General features: G+C 52.1%; 1 protein-coding gene across 1 annotated transcript; it reads left to right on the forward strand.

The window, feature by feature from the left end:
• The first annotated feature begins 566 nt into the window (after positions 1 to 566).
• Positions 567 to 20691, forward strand: LOC119949587 (acrosin-like). The gene is made up of 11 exons (XM_038771453.1): positions 567 to 571; positions 941 to 1041; positions 1933 to 2119; positions 3015 to 3265; positions 3939 to 4081; positions 5045 to 5356; positions 5398 to 5539; positions 12323 to 12368; positions 13063 to 13155; positions 18096 to 18517; positions 20618 to 20691. The coding sequence occupies exons 1-11, from the start codon at positions 567 to 569 to the stop codon at positions 20689 to 20691; spliced, it is 1776 nt and encodes a 591-aa protein (XP_038627381.1).
• The last annotated feature ends 251 nt before the right edge of the window (positions 20692 to 20942 follow it).

Raw genomic sequence — 20942 nt, forward strand, 5'->3', positions numbered from 1 at the left:
CGTTTCAGGAAAACCATCTGGGCAGCAGGGTAGACTGTGAGCTCATTAAGGGCGGGGAATGTCACTGCTTATTGTTGTACTGTACTTTCCCAAGCACTTAATACACAGTAAGCACTTAAACATAAATCAATGAATGAATGAGTATGGACTGAAGCGGGGCGAGGCTGGAGGCAGGGAGACAGGAGAGGAGGATGAGACAGATTCAGGAAATGTTGAGGAGGAAGAAAGGAAGGAGGTGGCAGTTGACAGAACGTGAGACTTGAAAGACAGCAAAGAATGCACTAGACTGTAAGATCCTTCAGGGCAGGGATCATGTCTACCAACTCTACTGTACTCTTTCAAGAGCTTAGTACAGTGGTCTGCACGTGGTAAGTCTGCTCTCCCTTGCACTTAAACTGTGAGCCCCATGTGGGACAGGTCACAAAGCAGATAAGTTGGGGAGACAGGATTAGAACCCTGGTCCTCCGACACCCAGACCCTCGCTCAATCCACTAGGCCATGCTACTTCTCCTTTGGCGTTCAGTTGATTCCACAGATCGACTGGCTGACTGACTGAGAAGCTTGAGATGAAGTAGGGAGATTCCCCAGCGCCCCAACCCTGCCAGCTCTCACTGCTCTACTGTGACATCACCAGACATCTCTAGACTGTAAGCTTGTTGTAGGCAGGGGTTGTGTCTGTTTATTGTAGTACTGAACTCTCCCGAGCGCTTAGTACGGTGCTCTGCACATGGTAAGCGCTCAGTAAATACAATTGACTGACCCATAACTCACATCACCACCCAGAGGCCATGCTTCCCCCGCCCCCCTCAACGGCAGGTTCGTTGCATTGTGACATCACCAGTTCTTGGGACCCCACCTGAGTGCCGCCCCTCCGGCTGTCCCTATTGTGATGTCACCAGGGTGGGTGGCTCCAGGGGCCCCACCCCTCTGCCCCACCCAGGTGGAGCTCTGGCAGAGGCGGTTGGCTGGAGGGAGACACGATGCTGCCAACGCAGCTGCTCGCCTCGCTGCTCGTGGCCTCCATGCACACGGCCGGGGCGGGTACGGTGAGCCCGCCAGCTGGCAGCCCTGCCACCCCCATCACTCCCCACCAGATACACACACCCACATACACACACCTCCCAGGGCCCTCTGAACCCCCACTGTCCCCACTTTCAGGGGGTTCACCCTCTCCTTCTTTCCCTCTGACCCCCCCCCCCCCAACTTATGAATAGAGGGTGGACAGGACCAGTACTGGATTTGTTCCCCAATCCCCACCCCTCCAGGGTGAGGGGTCCCCAGTGGGTCTGATCAGGAGGGCTGGGGGAAGAGGAGGAGAGCAGAATTACAACAAACAGCGGGAAACACTTCTTCCCCCAGCAGGGAATCCTTGCCCATAGGGAGCTGTACAGTCGGGAATCCCAGAAGGTCCAAAGGGGTTTGGACAGATCCATAGATGATCGTCTCTGCTGGGGCACTGAGGGGAGAGCCAGAGATGGAGAAGGGAGAGTCAGGGAGGAAACGGGGAGGGTCAGGGGTGGAGAGAGAATAGTCAGGGGTGTGGGATGGTCCACGATGGGTCACTGGAGGAGAGTCAGGGATGGAGTAAGAGAGTCAGAGGAGTGAGATGGACGATGTTGGGTCACTGGGGGAGAGTCAGGGTTAGAGAGGGGAGAATCAGGGGTGTTGTACGCTCTGTATTGAGAGTGAGAGTCGGGATGGAGAGGAGTCAGAGGAGGGGTGTTGGATGGTCTGTGCCAGATCACTGTGGGGTGCGGGGGGTGAGGGTCAGTCAGGAGTATTGGATGGTCCGGGCTAGGTCACTGGGGGAGAGTCAGGGATGGAGAGGAGAGAGTGAGGAGAGTTGGATGGTCCATGCCGGGTCACCGTGGGGGTGAGTCAGGGGTGTACCTGGTGGGATTCACAGGGTTGGCGGTTCCTGTCTCCTCCCAGTCTGTGGCGTGAGGCCTGGGTACAGATCCGCCGGCAGCCTGCAGTCCCGGATCGTCGGGGGGACGGACGCCGCAGCAGGAGAGTTCCCGTGGCAGGTGAGCATCCAGATGCGCAGGGCCCACTTCTGCGGCGGCTCCATCCTCAGCAACTGGTGGGTCCTCACGGCTGCCCACTGCTTCATTAGAATGTGAGTGTCAGGGTGCGCCGGGGGAGGGGGCGGGGGCGGGACCCAGGGAGGGGCAGGTTCCCAGAAGAAGCCAGGTCCACCCCTGGGATCCAGATCACTAGAGCCCCACTGAAGGGAGAGGGGCAGAAGCCCCAGACCAGCCGGCCTTTCGCATCGGCCTGTCCCGTGTCTCCCCCACAACTCTGTCATCTGATGCCCCTTGGCCAGTTTTTGCCAAAGTGCCAGGCCCCCTCACCTCACGCCTGCCCTGTCCCCCTTGTCCCACTCCAGCCTCCCTCTCACCCCACACCTGCCCTATCTCCCTCACTGCCACCAGCCTGGTCCTCACTGACCCATCAATCAATCATCAAATGTACTGAGTGTTTACTATGCGCAGAGCACTATACTAAGTGCTTGGGAAAGTATGACGCAACAGAATCAGCAGGCATATGTCCTATGCCTTCCCTGGGAAGCAGCAAGCGGGGCCTAGTGGAAAGATCACGGGCTTGGGAGTCAGAGGACCTGGGTTCTAATCCCAGCTCCGCCACTTTCCTGCTGTGTGACCTTGGGTAAGTCGCTTCACTTCTGTGGGCCTCAGTTAACTCACCTGTAAAACAGGGATTAAGAGTGTGAGCCCCACGCGGGACAGGGACTTTGTCCAACCTGATTAACTTGCATTTACCCTAGCGCTTTGAACACTGCTTGGCACATAATTATGGTACTTGTTAGGCGCTATGTGCCAAATGCCGTTCTAAACACTGGGGTAGAGAGATAGAAGTTAATCAGGTTGGACACAGACACATAGTACGCACTTAGCAAGTACTATTATAATTATTGTTCCCTGCCAGCAGCCAGGTCCTCCCTGTCTTGCCCCCCTCACTGCCACATGGCCAGTGCTCCCCTTTGCCCTCGCCAGCAAATCCGACCTGAACATCGCAGTCGGTAACACAAACCTGGACAGCCCCAATATGGAGATAAAGAGGCTGGACCGGCTGGTGATGCACCCCCAATTCAACAAAGACACGATGGATCACGACATCGCCCTGCTCTTGCTGGATACCCCCTTCCACTTTGGCAAGGACAAAGGACCCATCTGCCTGCCGCTACAGCACGATCCGCTGACCTGGCCAGACTGCTGGGTGGCTGGCTGGGGCCGGACCGAAGAAGGTACGGTAGTCGGCGGGGCGGGGGTGGTACCGGCTGGGCCGGGCTCTGGCAGGGCTGACTCCGCGGCCCCTCGCTCTCTGCCCACAGGGTGGGAGAAGATGAGGCTGGCGGGGAAATGGGGAGGGACAGAAGAGAAGGGAAGGGGAGAGGGAGCAGCTATGGGCAGTGGGAGCAGCTTGGAGCTTAAGCTGTGCCCCTTGACACAGTCTTCGTTTTGGCTTTAGAGAAATCCCATCCAGGGCTCCAACTTCCCTAGGCCTTCCCAAGGTGGCCTGGTTCCTGTTTTTTTTTTTTAATAGTATTTATTAAGCACTTACTATGTGCAAAGCACTGTTCTAAGTGCTAGAGAGGTTACAAGGTGATTAGGTTGTCCCACGGGGGGCTCACAGTCTTCATCCCCATTTTACAGATGAGATAACTGAGGCCCAGAGAAGTGAAGTGCCTTGCCCCAAGTCACACAGCTGACAAATGGTGGAGCCGGGATTTGAACCCATGACCTCTGACTCCAAAGCCCCGGCTCTTTCCACTGAGCCACGGATATTATTACTGTACAAAGAGGGCAGAGAGGCAGCATGGCTCAGTGGAAAGAGCCAGGGGGCAGATTGGGCAGAGGGAGGGCAGAATGCGGGCAGAGGGTGGGCAGTCTTCCCAGCCCCCTTGTCTCCCTGGCCAGGAGAAGAATACCAAGTGTCCCGCACGCTGCAGAAAGTAGAAATGAAGGTGATTCCATGGGACAAGTGTGCAGCCCGGTTCCCCCTGGTCACCCGCAATATGCTGTGCGCCGGCTTCGAGGAAGGAGGCCGGGATTCCTGCCAGGTAGCTCAATAGCCCCTGGGGCCCAGTCCTGGACCCGGGTCCCCAGGCTCAGGGATGGATGCCAGGCCACGGTAGGGATCAGGGAGAGTTCCAGGCGAGCAACGGGCTGGTCCCTTGCCCAGACAGAGAGTCAGAGGACATGGGTTCTAATCCCAGCTCCTCCACTTGTGTGCTGTGTGACCCGGGGCAAGCCACTTAACTTCTCTGTGCCTCAGTTACCTCATCTGCGAAACGGGGATTACGACAGTGAGCCCCACATGGGACAACCTGATCACCTTGCATCTACTCCAGGGTTTAGAATAGTGCTTGGCACGTAGTAAGCACTTAAATACCATAATAATTATTATCATCATTAACCTTCGTCCTGCCATGTAGTAGGGCTTACACAGCCCCGAGTGGCTGGGCAGCAGGCATACAATCTGTGCTCTCTTTCATTCAGTCGTATTTATTAGGCGCTTAATGTGTACAAAGCACTGTATTAAGCACTTGGGAGAGTACACTACAACAAAAGACACATACCCTGCCCTCAGCGAGCTCACAGTCTAGATGGGGAGACAGACATTAATATAGATAAATAAATAAATTACAAATATATACATATGTGCTCTGTAATCATAATAATTGTGATATTTGTTAAGCGCTTAGCATGCACCAGGAACTGTTTTAAGTGCTGGGGTAGATACAAGATAATCAGGTTGGACGCAATCCCTGTCTTCCACAGGGCTCACAGTTTTAATCCCCATTTTACAGATGAGGGAACTGATGCCCAGAGAAGTTAAGTGACTTGCCCAAGGTCACACAGCAGACAAATATAACTCAGGTCCTTCTGTCTTCCAGGCCCGGGCTCTATCCACTAGGCCATGTCACAGAGGGGCAAAATGAATCAGGGTGGGGCAGGGGCAGCTGTGGCCTGAGGTTGAACGCATCTCCCTGCTTGCCCCCCTCTGTCTGTCTCCTTGTCAGGGAGACAGCGGTGGGGCCCTGGTCTGCAGCTCAAGAGCCGGAGAGAAGTGGTCCCAGCTGGGAATCGTGAGCTGGGGAGAGGGCTGTGCCCGCCCTGGGAAACCTGGGATTTACACCTCCGTGTTCAACTACCTCAACTGGATCAAGGCGGTGACTGCTCAGGAGGGGAAGCCCTTCATCCCCGAGGGCCAGGCCTACACCCCCAAACCCTCCCCCAGACCCGTCCCCGCCCCCATCCCAGCGCCCACCCCTGCCCCAGTCCCCGCGCCCACCCCCGCACCAGTCCCCATACCCGTCCCCGCACCAGTCCCCGTACCCGTCCCCCAACCGCCCCCCAAACCACCCCTCCCCAGCTCCCCCGAATTCGGGAGCACCGCCCCTCCCCTCCAACCCCCTTCCACCTGCTGTCTCCTGCCCTGCCTTCTCCTTCTGCTGGTGGGGTCTCTTCTCTCGGGGGGATAAACAGCCGCTTCGTCCATATCTCCGAGTCCATCTGTGGGGTCGGGGGCTGAGAATGGATGTGGTGGGGGTGAGGAAGGGGAGCAGGTGGGGGTCCCAAACTGGGGCCAGAGGGGCCACTTTCTAGAGAGATAGAGAAAGAGAGAGCCCCAGAGGCATAAAGATGCAGAGAGACAGGTGGGCCCAAGAAGAGACAAAGTGAAAAAATGGACAGAGGCGGTTACAGACATAGAAACACCCTCGAGGAAATTCTTGATGAGCCAGAGAGAAAAACAGAGATGGAGAGAGAGTACCAGGCAGGGGGATGTGGAAAGAGACCCAGAAGGAGACTTGACTCCCGAAGCCCCCCCCGCCCCCATCCCGGAATGAATGAACTCTGACCTCGCTTCGGCCCCACACCCAGCATCAGGAGCAGCTGGGTCACAGAACCGGATGGCCAAGCCCCCTCCCCTAACAGTGAGGACCCTCCAGCAGCTTAAATAGGAGACCCTCTTCTTCCTTCCCTGCTCCTGGGGAGGGGACAAGTCCATAGGGTCTGGGCTCTGGGGGGAGGGGAGGGAGAGTGAGAGTGAGGAGGGGGGAAGTTGAAGGCCTAGATTCCACCCTGCCACCACTCCTGAACAACCCCTGCCCCTTAATAATTGTTTGTTCCTGTCACAGTAGGAAACACCACCATTCTCCCTGCCCTACAAGCCTATAACCTTGGCTTTATATTTGCCTATCACCCTCATTCAACCAGCACATTCAATCTGTCATCATAAAATATTACCTGTTCTACCTTCATGACATCGCTAGAATCCACCCTTTCCTCTTCATCCAAACTGTTACTACGCTGGTCCAAGCACTTATTTCCCTCTTCGACTACGGCATCAGCCTCCTGGCCTCTTTCTCTTCCCTCTCCAGGCCATACTTAACTATGCATCCCAGATCATATTTCTGAAAAAACGTTCAGTCCATGTCTCCCCACTCCTCGAAAACCGCCGATGGTCGCCCATCCACCTCCACCTCAAATAACACAGTTACTATTATAAAACATCCACTTTTATGCAATCAATTCTCCCTCTCCTAGTTCAGCTGGCCGATTTCACCTCTTACCTCATATCTCCAAGAGGCCTGCTCTAACTAAAGCCCTCATTTCCCTTTGGTCGTATATTGGTAAAGCACTAATACCCACCCGAGTCCCACCGCATTTATGTACATAACCTCATATTTTACTATTTCCCCTATCTGCGATTTATTTTAATGCCTGTCTCTCCCTGTAGACTGTAAGCTGCTTGTGTTCAGTGAACAGGTCTACCATCTCTATTGTATTGTACTTTCCCAAGCCCTTAGTTTAATCCTCTGCACCTAGTAAGCATTTGATAAATACCACTGATTGATTGCCAAGCACTGAACTAAGCGCTGGGTTAGATACTAAATAATCAGATCAGATACAGTCCCTGTCCCACATGAAGCTCACACCGGGCACTCAAATCCCCATTTTGCAGATGAGGAAAATGAGGCCCAGAGAAGTGACCTGACACCTGTCCACATGTTTTGTCTGTCTCCCCCTTCTAGACCGTGAGCCCATTGTTGGTTAGGGACCGTCTCTATATGCTGCCAACTTGTACTTCCCAAGCGCTTAGTACAGTGCTCTGCACACAGTAAGCGCTCAATAAATACGATTGAATGAATGAATGAAAGTGAAGTGACTCGCCCAGGGTCTCACAACAGACAAGTGGCCGGCCTGGGATTCATAATAATAATTTTGGTATTTGTTAAGCGCTTCCTATGTGCAAAGCACTGTTCTAAGCGCCGGGGAGGATACAAGGTGATCAGGTTGTCCCACAGGGGGCTCACAGGCTTCATCCCCATTTTCCAGATGAGGGAACTGAGGCCCAGAGAAGTGAAGTCGTCGTCAATCGTATTTATTGAGCGCTTACTGTGTGCAGAGCACTGTACTAAGCGCTTGGGAAGTACAAATTGGCAACATATAGAAGTGACTTGCCCAAAGTCACACAGCTGACAAGTGGCAGAGGCGGGATTTGAATCCATGACCTCTGACTCCAAAACCCGGGCTCTTCCACTGAGCCACGCTGGGATTAGAACCCCAGGGCCCGTCTCCCAGGCCAGTGCTCTTTCCACCGGTGCACTGTTTTGCAGAGAGCTATACTAAGCGCTTACCGTTGTACTAAGCACCACCTTCCTGGTTCTCTACACTCAGATTCTGTCCCCTCTCAGCCTGGCCCATCCAGACTGCCCAGACCTGACCCTTGGGGTTGTCCTGCCCTTCCAGACTGTGAGCCCACTGTTGGGTAGGGACTGTCTCTATATGTTGCCAACTTGTACTTCCCAAGCTCTTAGTACAGTGCTCTGCACACAGTAAGCTCTCAATAAATACGATTGATTGATTGATTGATTGTCCTCGACAGGAAGTGGTCCCCTCTCCCTGACCAACCCCATTGACCTTCCCATTCCGGTTCTACCCCGCCCTCGGTGCTGCGGTCTTCCTGTCCGCCACTAGGCGGCACCCGCGCACACCCTTCCGGTCCTCTCGTTTGGCCGCCGTCCCGGTGCTGCGTTCCTCCTGCTCGCCACTAGGTGGAGCCGGCGCGCAAAGAAGGAGGGATGCGCGGAATTCATTCATTCATTCATTCATTCATTCAATTGTATTTATTGAGCGCTTACTGTGTGCAGAGCACCGTACTAAGCGCTTGGGAAGTACAAGTTGGCCACATATAGAGACGGTCCCTACCCAACAACGGGCTCACAGTCTAGAAGCTAGCCCACTTCCTCCCTTCAAGGCCCTACTGAGAGCTCACCTCCTCCAGGAGGCCTTCCCAGACTGAGCCCCCTCCTTCCTTTCCCCTTCCTCCCCCTCTCCATCCTCCCCTCCTTTCCTCCTTCCCTTCCCCACAGCACCTGTATATATGTTTGTACGTATTTATTACTCTATTTTACTTCATCATCATCATCAATCGTATTTATTGAGTGCTTACTGTGTGCAGAGCACTGTACTAAGAGCTTGGGAAGTACAAGTTGGTAACATATAGAGACAGTCCCTACCTAGCAGTGGGCTCACAGTCTAAAAGTGGGTTCACAAGTCTACTTGTACATATCTATTCTATTTATTTTATTTTGTTAATATGTTTTGTTTTGTTCCCTGTCTCCCCCGTCTAGACTGTGAGCCCACTGTTGGGTAGGGACCGTCTCTAGATGTTGCCAACTTGTACTTCCCAAGCGCTTAGTACAGTGCTCTGCACACAGTAAGTGCTCAATAAATACGATTGATTGATTGATTGATTAGAAGGGGAATAAAGGGGAACCCAATGCTCCTGGCCCGGGGCAGCTCCCCGCCAGCTGCATCTCCTAGCCGTTGTCCCACCTCCACCCCTCGTCTGCTCTGTGACCTTGGGCAAGGCACTTTGCTTCCCTGGGCCTCAGTGACCTCATCTGGAAAAAAATATATTAATAATAATGATGGCATTTGTTAAGTGCTTACTATGTGCAAAGCACTGTTCTAAGTGCTGGGGGGGATACAAGGTGATCAAGTTGTCCCACGTGAGGCTCACAGTCTTCATCCCCATTTTCCAGATGAGGTAACTGAGGCACCGAGAAGTGAAGTGACTATTAGGCCCGTGAGCCCTAGGCGGGACGGGGGCTGGGTCCCACCCAATTTGCCTGTCTCCTCCCCAGCGGATCCGAAAACTGGACAGTGAAAAATCAGGACAGAAAGAACATCAATTCTTTTGAAATGTGGTGGAGGGCTTTTGCGGATTCCGTGGACTGCCCGACAGACAAACAAATGGATTTTAGAGCAAATTAAACCAAAGTGGTCTTTGGAAGGCCAAATGACTTGACTAAAATGAGCATATTTTGGACACCTAATCAGGAGGACTGATTAAGAGCACAGGCTTTGGAGTCAGAGGTCATGGGTTCAAATGCTGCCTCCGCCAACTGTCATTCATTCATTCATTCATTCAGTTGTATTTATTGAGCGCTTACTGTGTGCAGAGCACTGTACCAAGCACTTGGGGAATACAAGTTGGCAACATATAGAGACGGTCCTTACCCAACAATGGGCTCACAGTCTAGAAGGGGGAGACAGGCAACAAAACAGAACATGTGGACAGATGTCAAGTCATCAGAATAAATAGAAATACAGCTCGATGCACATCATTAACAAAATAAATAGAATAGTAAGTATGTACAAGTAAAATAAATAGAGTAATAAATCTGTGCCAACATATATACAGGTGCTATGGGGATGGGGAGGAGGAGAGGAAAAAGGGATCTCAGTCTGGGAAGGCCTCCTGGAGGAGGAGAGCAACTGTCAGCCGGGTGACTTTGGGCAAGTCACTTAACTTCTCTGTGCCTCAGTTACCTCATCTGTAAAATGGGGATTAAAACTGTGAGCCCCACGAAAGACAACCTGATCACCTTGTAACCTCCCCAGCGCTTAGAAAAGTGCTTTGCACATAGTAAGCGCTTAACAAATACCATTATCATTATTATTATTATTCTCTGGAGAAGACACTAATGCTAGGAAAAGTCCAGGGAAAACGTGGAAAATGCAGACCGGCAGCTAGATGGATAGAGACCATCACAACGATAACGGAAGAACCACTAGAAAGGTTGCAGATTATGGCAGAGGACAGGACGTTCTGGAGAAAGCATATCCATGGAGTCGCTATGAATCGGAAACGACTCGATGGCATGCAATAATAATAACAACCCCAGCGATTAATACAGTGCCTGGCACATAGTAAGGGCTTTAAAAATACCATAATTATTATTATTTTGAGGAACAGAGGCCATTTCATGCTCCGTACCCCACACTCCCACCCCCGACCTGGCTCAGGTTGGAAAGTGGTTTGGAAAGGGCGAGGGACAGTGGATATAGGGGAGGTTTACGGGGGAGCAAAAACTAGCACCGATGAGTGGGGAAAGGACAGGTGTCATGGAGGGTCACCCCTCTTCCTGGAGCGAAGGGGTCAAGGCAGAGCCAGGGTCGGGGCTGGTGGAGGGCGGGCGGATGGGACCAGGAAAGTGGTTTCCCCTTCATCCCGGGAACAATGACCGCGGGGAGGGAGGGAGGGTCCGGGTGGTGTTATGAATGGACCAGGTTCACAACAGCATTAATGGGGGGTCGGGGGATCCGACTATCCAGCTGGTGGAAAATCCACAAGGCTGACCCCGGCGACACAATAACCCCTCGCTCTCTGAGGACCGGCCCCACGCCCTCCTCCATCCCCGAAATCCCCCGGCCGCTTCCTCCGGTCAAGGTCCGGCCTTTTGTGAGACCCCATTTCCTGCCCCCCGTGGGAACCGCTCCAGAGGATTCGGGGGGCTCTGGGGATGCCAGAGGGGGTGGTAACCTGCCCCCCCCCGAAGTGAGACCGCACTCACGCGACCCTTGGAGAGCGGACAATAGCCGGTCCGTCCGGTCGTCGGGGCAGCCCCGTTCCTCCGCACAAGGGCCTGGGTGGCATTGGGCAGGGGCTCTGGATGGAAAACAGTCCTGGAAGAAAGGGCCTGGCCCACCATTCTGGGCTCAAAGGTGGTGGGTTAGGGAAAGGACAAACGTTGCTCTGGAGACCCTTAATGAGGGAGAAAGCAGATACACCTGGAAAGAACGAGTATGAATAAATGAAATGAAACCACCCAAAAAGAATAGGTAAATGGAATAAACTCATATCAACAGAATTCTGGAGAATGGTTAATGGGGCCACCTTAACAGGTGGTGGAGGTAGGAGATGTGAGTGTGTGCTTTAAACGTGATATTTATTGAGCACTTACTGTTTGCTGAGCACAGGGGTAGATTCACATAGCTCGGACACAGTCCCTGTCTACCCCAGGGTTCCTCCCTCTAAGATGGGGGCGAAAAGGGATCTTATCTCTACTCTATAGAGGAGAAAACTGAAGTCAAAGATGTTAAGTGACTTACCAGAGGTCACACAGCAAGTCAGCAGGTAGAGCCAGGACTCAACTTGGTCTCCTTACTTCCAATCCCAAGCTTTGTCTCCGGTACCGCCCTTATTATCAAGTATATTTACTGAATGCCTGTTGGCAGAGTGCAAGTACAACAAAGCAGCATGGCCTAGTGGTAGAATACAGGCCTGGGGGTCAGAAGGACGTGGGTTCTAATCCTACTCCACCACATCTGTTGTGCGACCTTGGGCAAATCATTTTGCTTCTCTGTGCCTCGGTTACTTCTATAAAACAGGGATTAAAATTGTGAGTCCCTTGGACTAGGACTGTGTCCAACCTGATTAGCACGGATGTACCCCTGTGCTTAGTACAGTGCCTGGCACAAAGTGCTTAACAAATACCATTAAAAAACCCCAAAAAACAAAAAACAGAAGCCAAATACATGTTCTCTGCCCACAAGGAACTCACCATCTGATGCGTGGGAAATAGGCGAGTCTGTAGTTTTGTGTGATTGTGTGATAGTTTGTGTGTGGCCGAATGTGGAAGACGGTGTCTGTATGGCTGCCTGCTGGTTGTATGGTTAGCCGCACTGGTGTGCGTTGGGGGGTGGCAGTGGTGGTGGTGTGTGTGTGTGCGTATAGCTGTGAGGTTGGGCTGGGCCTCAGTGCTATCCTGGAGGAAGGAGGTTTCTGACCATGGCAAGGACAGGCAGGGGCAGCTGGAGAGGAAAGAGGAAAATGCCAATGAGGCCCAAATAGACCCTGGAAAAGGGATTATAAAGTCACCCGGGGGGTTCCCACCCCAGGAGGCTGCTTACTCTATTCATCCAGGGGGAGAGGGAGGGAAGGGTGGCCAGGGGCAGAGGGACTCCGGGGTGCTCCCACATCTCATTTTCTTTCCTTCCCCCAGGGAGCCACAGGTTCAAGAGGCAGGATGAAGGGGAGCCACTCAGGAGGTGGGGGGGTGGGGGGCAGGGGGAAAGGGTCAGGAGAGAGTTGAGGGAAGGGGGAGAATGGTGAAAGGGAAAGGAGGCAGGGAAGAGAGGTGGGATTGCCAGCTCTTGGGCACACTTGGGGCAGCCGGCCCATATTGTCTTCAGGCCCTTTTCTGTAAGTCCTTCCCCATGCCGGGCTGGCCCAGTCTGGGCCCAGAAACAGCAGAGGCCATTTGGAACCCAATGTCCAGCTCAGAGCATTGTGGAGATGCCTGTCTTCATGTCAAACAAGAGAGTCCTTCTAAGCATATAAAACCATGGGAAACACCCCACGGTCAGTCCCCCGGCCCACCCTGCCCAGGACACCAGGACACCAGGAGGAACTGGGGACTGATGACCCTTCTGGGCCCTCTCCCTCATTGTTGGACCCCTGATTCTCTCCTACCCTCATCCCACACTCCTGGCCCCCTGACAGCCACCTGAGGGGCTCTGAAGAGACCTGCTTGAATGGGGTATGGGTTTCTCCCAATGACCCAGTACAGACCATGCAATGCTACTGACTCTCCCCTCTCCATCTCTGATTCTTCCCACATTGACCCAACCTGAACCAGCCAACACTTCTGACCCTCCTCTCTATCCCTGACCCTCCTCCAGTGACCCAGCATGACCATCCTATACCCTGACTCTCCTCTCTCCCTCTCAACTCTCTCCACAGTGACCTGTCCTACAATGATGTGGGAATGGGAACAGGATCTAGTGGTTCCTGGTTCCTGAATGATTCCGGATACCTGGGGAGGGCATCTGAGCTGTGAATTCTCCCCTAATCAGTCCTCTCCCATATCCAGTTGCTTTGATTGCCAACTGCTCCGGTTATCCCCCCACCCCCGGTTCCAATCTCCAGCCTCCTCCTCCGAGTCCCCTCCTACCCAGCCGGATTCTCCCCTGGAAGGGGGATTCCCCATCAGCCTGGAATTTCCCCCTCTTCCTCCCCATTGTGGACACCTGACTGGCCACATTGTCTCTCTTCCGGACTCGAAGGAGTTGACCTTCCTGCCCCCGACTCCCCAGCCTCCAGGAAGGGGATTCTGCTCTCCTCCCCTCTAACCATGCCCTTCCCCCATTTCTTTTTCATGGTATATTCATTCATTCATTCAATCGTATTTATTGAGTGCTTACTGTGTGCAGAGCACTGTACTAAGCGCTTGGGAAGTACAAGTTGGTAACATATAGAGAACGGACCCTACCCAACAACATGCTCACAGTCTAGAAGAGGGAGACAGTCTAGAAGGGGGAGACAGTCTTGCGCTAAGTACTGTTCTAAGCAATGGAGTAGATACAAGATAATCAGGTTGAAATCCCTGCCCCTCATGGGGCTCAATCAGAGGAGGGAGGAGGATTTAATCCCCATTTTACAGACGAGGTACTGAGGAACAGAGAAGTGAAATGACTTCCCCAAGGTCACACAGTAGTCAAGTGGCAGAGTTGGGATTAGAAGCCAAGTCCTCCGTGTCCCAGGCCTGGGCTCTTTCCACTAGGCTACTCTGTTTTTCGGGCCTACCAGGCACTGGGGAGTCCAAACTCTGTTTGGGTCAGGGAGGGAGAGTTTGACAACAGAAAAATCTCCTGTTACAGCCTCTCATATTCTGATCGGATCGATCCCACTGGTAGAAGAATCACCAATCAGTGGTATTTATTGAGCACTTACTGTGTGCAGAGCACTGTACTGAGCCCTTGGGAAAATACAATTCACAAGGACACAAGGAGTTTTCAGTCTAGAAGGGGAGGCAGACAATAAAGTCAATTGCAGATAGGAACAAGGACAGTAAGAATGTGGACGTGAGTGCTGAGAGGCTTAGGGTGGGGTGAATATCAGTGATTAAGGGGGACAGAGCCAAGTGCATATGCAATGCAGTCAGTTTAGTCAGGGAAAGCTGTCTGGAGATGTGATTTTAGAATGACTTGGAAGATAGAAATGGTAATAATAGTTATAATTGTGGTATTTGTTAAGCGCTTACTAATTCTAAGCAAGATACAAGATAATCGAGTTGGACACCATCCTTGCCCCACAGGGAGCTCCCAGTCTAAATCCCCCTTTTACAGGTGAGGGAACTGAGGCCCAAAGAAGTTAAGTGCCTTGTCCAAGGTCGCCCAGAAGATGTGTGGAGGAGCCGGGATTAGAAACCACATTCTCTGATTTCCAGACCTGTGCTCTTTCCCCTGGGCCTTGCTGCTCTGGTGGTTGGAGATGAATGAAGAGGGAGCTTCAGGCCAGAGGGAGGATGTAGAAAAGGCTCAGCGATGAGATGGACTGTACTCTCCCAAGCACTTAGTACAGTGTTTTGTATACAGTAAGCACTCAGTAAATATGAAATGAATGAATGAATGAATGGACGAGATTGAAGCACAGTGAGTAGGTTAATAATAATAATAATAATGGCATTTATTAAGGGCTTACTATGTGCAAAGCACTGTTCTAAGCACTGGGGAGGTTACAAGGTGAGCAGGTTGTCCCACGGGGGGCTCACAGTCTTAATCCCCATTTTACAGATGAGGCAACTGTAAAATGGCATTTTACATTGGCATCTGAGGTTGGCATTTGAGGAGCGGCATGTGCGGGCTGGGTTGTTGTAGATCAGCGAGGTAACGTAAGAGAGAAAGAGCTGATCAAGGGCCTTAAATCCGATGGTAAGAATCAGCTTCCTCCAACCCAGTTCTGCTCTGAGACACCCTCATGTCCTGAGATTCCCCCTGCCCAGAGAGCAGTGACCACTCCTCTCTCCCCACCCAAAAGCTCATTTCCATCAGACAAATCGCCTTACTATTCCTCTGTCCGTGATTCCAAACTTCCATCCCTTTCCTTCCCCCAGAGTAAAAAGCGATTGAGTACTTATTGTTGAGCACTGCGCCTCATACTTAGACACCCATTTCTTCCCTCAAGAAGCTTGTGATCCAAAGTTGTGATGACCTGCTGGGGAGACAGCCACCTGAGGGGCTCTGAAGAGACCTGCTTGAATGGGGTATGGGCTCTCCCAGGGCACATCTGGTACCCCCACCCCTCCCACCGCCTCTTGCAGATGGCACGGCAGGGCGGGGGAGATGAGGCGTGGGAAGGGTCTTGGCATTGACCTGAATGGATGAGCTTCACAGGCCACTTTCCTTCTCCCACACTGCCCCTGAACCTTGGACGTCGGTAGGGCCATGGGCCGGGCTGCTTCCCCCCATGCCCCCTGAAAGCACACACAAGCGCGCACACACACACACACACACTCACACACACTCACACACACCAAGCCCGTAGGCTGTTCCCACAGCAAGGGCCCGGCCCGGTACACAATAGACTCCACAACAAATCCAAACAGGCCATTCGCCGGAGGGGCCCGGAGGGGCGGGACTGATTGTTTCATTTCTGGATCAAATCCCAAATTTATACTGCTGGGGGAGGTGGAGGGGAGCTCAGTGGGGAGAGGGGAGGGAGGACGTGGGGAAGGAAGGAAGGAAGGAAGGAAAAAAAGGAGGAGGGAGGCCACCCCTGACTTTTCCCAGTGACCCAGCATGGACAATCCCACACCCGAACTGCTCCTTCTCCATCCCTGACTCTTTCCCCGTGACCCAACACAGACCATCCCACACTCCTGACTCGCCCTCAGTGACCCAGCATGGACCATCCAACACCCCTGATTCTCCCCTCTCCATCCCTGACTCTGCCCCCAGAGACCCACATGACTGTCCATCCATGGATCTACCTAAATCCCTTTGGATCTCCTGTTATTTCCACCTGCTCAGCTTTCTGCGGAACACTCAACATCATTATCATTTACTGAGCCTCTTCTGAGTGCTAGGCACTGTACTAAGCACTCAGAAGTAGTCAACAGTAGCAAAAGCCTCATTTTCCCCCCTCAAGCCTACACGTTAGCCTCTAGACTGTCAGCTTGTTGTGGGCAGGGACTGTGTCTGCTTATTGTTGTATTGTACTCTCCCAAGAGCTTAGCCCTCAATAAATATGATTGAATGAATGAACTTAATGGGTGAGGCAGACAGAAATGACTGTCAGCCAGTGACTTGTACTTCCCAAGCGCTTAGTACAGTGCTCTGCACACAGTAAGCGCTCAATAAATACGATTGAATGAATGAATGACATCAGGTGGGGTAGATAGACCAGGAAGTCGAACAAAATGCTTTAGGATGAAACAGCCAAAGAAATACTTGAATGAACAAATAATTATAAAAATGAAATAGGCATGAGCCTGAGATGGTCTTTGCTGACTCCAACTGGGGAAATCAATCAATCAATCAATCAATGGTATTTCTTGAGCACTTACTATGTGCAAAGCATGGTACTAAGTGCTTAGGAGAGAACGATCCTACAGAATTATTAGTCACATTCCCTGCCCATAACGAACTTGTTCTGAATCCAGTCCCTCCAGCCCTAGTGGAGCCCTCTGGCCCTGGTGAGATAATAAATCAATAATAATAAGTCAGAGGACCTTGGGTCCTAATCCTGGCTCCACCACTTGTTTGCTGTGTGACCTTGGGCATGTCACTTTGCTTCTCTGGGCCTCAGTTACCTCCTCTGTAAAATGAGATTAAGTCTGTGAGCCCCATGTGGGACAGGAGCTGTGTCCAACCTGAACAGTTTGTACCTACCCCAGTGACTAGCACATAATAAGCGCTTAACAAACACCAAAAAAAATACCCCTGGTCACTCTGCTTGCTTCCTTCCCCAGTTCTACCGCGTGGTAAGAGTAAAAAATAAGTATTGTGGCATTTGTTAAACCCTTACTTTAATAACAATAACTGTGTTAAGCACTGTTCAAAGCAATGAGTTGGTCGTACCAGTAGATGACAGGCCACAATAACCTTGGAGGGAGGGGGGGTGGCCTGGGACGGGGCAGGGTCATCCCCTGGCACTCTAGCTTGGTCTTGTGCAGAGAATGAATCTTGTCTGAGGACCCTAACAGCTCTAAAATGGGGTCCAAGGAAGCAGGATGGCACTCTCTGCCATCCTTCTCGGGTTTGGGGCATCTCTCAGGGTGCCCTGCGAGAGAGAGAGAGAGAGAGAGAGAGAGAGAGAGAGAGAGAGTATGTGTGTGTGTGTTTGTTGGGGGTAGCAGGAAAAGCAGCACAGCCTAGTGCATAGAACACCAGCCTGTGAGTAATAATAAGAATAATAATAATAATGGCATTTATTAAGCGCTATGTGCAAAGCACTGTTCTAAGCACCGGGGAAGTTACAGGGTGATCAGGTTGTCCCATGTGGGGCTCACAGTCTTAATCCCCATTTTACAGATGAGGTGACTGAGGCACAGAGAAGTTAAGCGACTTGCCCAAAGTCACATAGCTGATAATTGGCGGAGCCGGGATCTGAACCCATGACCTCTGACTCCAAAGCCCGGGCTCTTTCCACTGAGCCACGCTGCTTCTCAAGGACCTGGAGTCTAATCCCAACCCTGCCACTTGTCTGTTGTGTGACCTTGGGCGAGTCACTTCATCTCCCTGTGCCTCATGTGAAATGGGGATTAAGACCGTGACTCCCATGTGGGACAGGGACTTGTGTTCAACCGAATTTGTTTGTACACCCTCCCAGTTCTTAGCTCAGTGCCTGGCATAGAGTAAGAGCTTAACAAATATTATTATTATTAACAATAATAATAATAAAGAGCTCTTGGGAAAGGAAGGAGCAGGGGCCTGAGGAGTCTGCGCCCCCAACCTATTCCCCGGATCGGGGCCTTTTCCCTTCTTTGACGCCAGAGGCCGGCACTGCCATACGACCAGCAGAGGGCGCCAGTCCCCAGGAGCGCTGCCCTACCGTCACACGACCAGCAGAGGGAGCCAGTCCCCAGCGGCGCTGCCCTACTGCCATACGACCAGTAGAGGGAGCCACTCCCCTCCGGCGCTGCCATACGACCAGCAGAGGGAGCCAGTTCCCTGCGGCGCTGCCCTACTGCCATACGACCAGCAGAGGGAGCCAGTCCCCTGCGGCGCTGCCCTACTGCCATACGACCAGCAGAGGGAGCCAGTCTTCTGCGGCGCTGCCCTACTGCCGTACGACCAGCAGAGGAAACCAGTCCCCAGCGGCGCTGCGCTACTGCCATACGACCAGCAGAGGGAGCCAGTCCCCAGCGGCGCTGCCCTACTGCCATACGACCAGCAGAGGGGGCCAGTCCCCTGCGGCGCTGCCCTACTGCCATACGACCAGCAGAGGGAGCTCGACGGGGGGCGAAGAGCCCAGACTGAGCCCCCTCCTTCCTCTCAATCAATCAATCAATCCATCAATCAACCAATCAGTCGTATTTACTGAGCGCTTACTGTGTGCTGAGCACTGTACTAAGCGCTTGGGAAGTACAAGTTGGCAACAGTGGGCTCACAGTCTAGAAGGGGCTCCCCTCCCCATCCCCCCCGCCTTACCTCCTTCCCCTCCCCACCGCACCTGTATATATGTTTGTACAGATTTATTACTCTATTTATTTTACTTGTACATATTTACTATTCTATTTATTTTATTTTGTCCATATGTTTTGTTTTGTTGTCCGTCTCCCCCTTCTAGACTGTGAGCCCTTGGTTGGGTAGGGACCGTCTATGTTGCCAACTTGGACTTCCCAAGCGCTTAGTACAGTGCTCTGCACACAGTAAGCGCCCAATAGACACGACTGAATGAATGAATGAAAGAGCCGGTGGGGCCGCTAAGAAGGGGGGCCCGGGGGAGCTCTGCCTCGCAGGAGCCAGGCCCAGCCGGGTGACATAATAAATAATCCGCCCAAAGTTTTTAAAGGTAAAAACCCACAAACCATTAATAAGGTTCCCGGGCCCATACATCACCCTGAAGCCTGCCGGCCAACCTGCCGATTCTCCTCTCCCTTTCGGCTCCCCGTGCTCGCGGCGAAGACCCTCCCCTCTTCCGGGGGGAGGGGGAGGGACAGAGATGGGGGCAGGGGCGGTTGGAGGAGTGTGGAGGATGGAGGGAATAATAATGATGGCGTTTATTAAGCGCTTACCCTGTGCAAAGCACTGTTCTAATTGCTGGGGAGGTTACAAGGTGAGAAGGTTACAAGAGAAGCAGCGTGGCTCAGTGGGAAAGAGCCCGGGCTTTGGAGTCAGAGGTCATGGGTTCAAATGCCGACTCTGCCACTTGTCAGCTGTGTGATTTTGGGCAAGTCACTTAACTTCTCTGTGCCGCAGTTCCCTCATCTGTGAAATGGGGATGAAGACTGTGAGCCCCACGTGGGACAACCTAATCACCTTGTATCCCAGCGCTTAGAACAGTGCTTTGCACGTAGTAAGCGCTTAATAAATGACATCATTATTATTAGTAGTACTATAAGGTGATCAGGTTGTCCCACGGGGGACTAACAGTCTTCATCCCCATTTTCCAGGTGAGGCAACTGAGGCACAGAGAAGTGAAGTGACTTGCCCAAAGTCACACAGGATGAGGCAGGATGAGAATTCTCAATCCCGTGTCCTAGCGGCCTCCTGTTAAATGGAGTCGCCCCCCCGCGAGCGCTTCATTCCTCCCTCATCCCCCAACCCCCTGAGCGTGGCTCAGTGGAAAGAGCCCGGGCTTTGGAGTCAGAGGCCATGGGTTCGAATGCCGACTCCACCACAAGTCTGCTGTGTGACCTTGGGCAAGTCGCTTAACTTCTCTGAGCCTCAGTTACCTCATCTGTAAAAATGGGGATTAAGACTGTGAGCCCCACGTGGGACAACTTGATCACATTGTTTCCCCCCCAGCGCTTAGAACAGTGCTTTGCACATAATAACCGCTTAACAAATGCCATCATTATTATTATTATCTTCCTTCCTAAAACGACCCTCCCTCTATCTCCGGCATCTCGCACAATCTCGATGGCATCTCCCCCTCGTCCCCCTCTCCATCCCCCCATCTTACCTCCTTCCCTTCCCCACAGCACCTGTATATATGTATATATGGTTGTACATATTTATTACTCTATTTATTTACTTATTTACTTATTTATTTTACTTGTACATTTCTATCCTATTTATTTTATTTTGTTGGTATGTTTGGTTCTGTTCTGTGTCTCCCCCTTTTAGACTGTGAGCCCACTGTTGGGTAGGGACTGTCTATGTGTTGCCAATTTGTACTTCCCAAGCGCTTAGTACAGTGCTCTGCACATAGTAAGTGCTCAATAAATACGATTGATTGATTGATCTTTGAGTCCTCTCTCATGTCTTGCCTCCATATTCAATTCGCTTCTGAATCGCACCAGATTTTCCTCCCAGTGTCACTGGTGTCACTCTTTCCTCTCCGCCCGCAGGGCCTCTCCCCTTCCTAGTCTCTTGCTACACTCTAATGGCGCTAATCATCTTCTTACCATTTCAAACCTTCTGAACCCATTGCTCTCCTCCCCTAAAGCATCCGATGGCACCTCGTGTCCCTCTATAATATTATATTATTCATATTATATCAGCATGATATTACAGATAATTATAGTGGTACTTAGGTACATACCCATAAATTTATGTGGCTATCTCTACATTTATTTATATTAATGTATCTGTCTTGGGAGAGTATATGAAAGATATAGCAAATATATATAGCTTTCATATACTCTCCCAAGTGCTCAGCACAGCGCTCCACAT

The sequence above is a fragment of the Tachyglossus aculeatus genome, chromosome X2, assembly GCF_015852505.1.
Source record: "Tachyglossus aculeatus isolate mTacAcu1 chromosome X2, mTacAcu1.pri, whole genome shotgun sequence".
Taxonomy (NCBI): domain Eukaryota; kingdom Metazoa; phylum Chordata; class Mammalia; order Monotremata; family Tachyglossidae; genus Tachyglossus; species Tachyglossus aculeatus.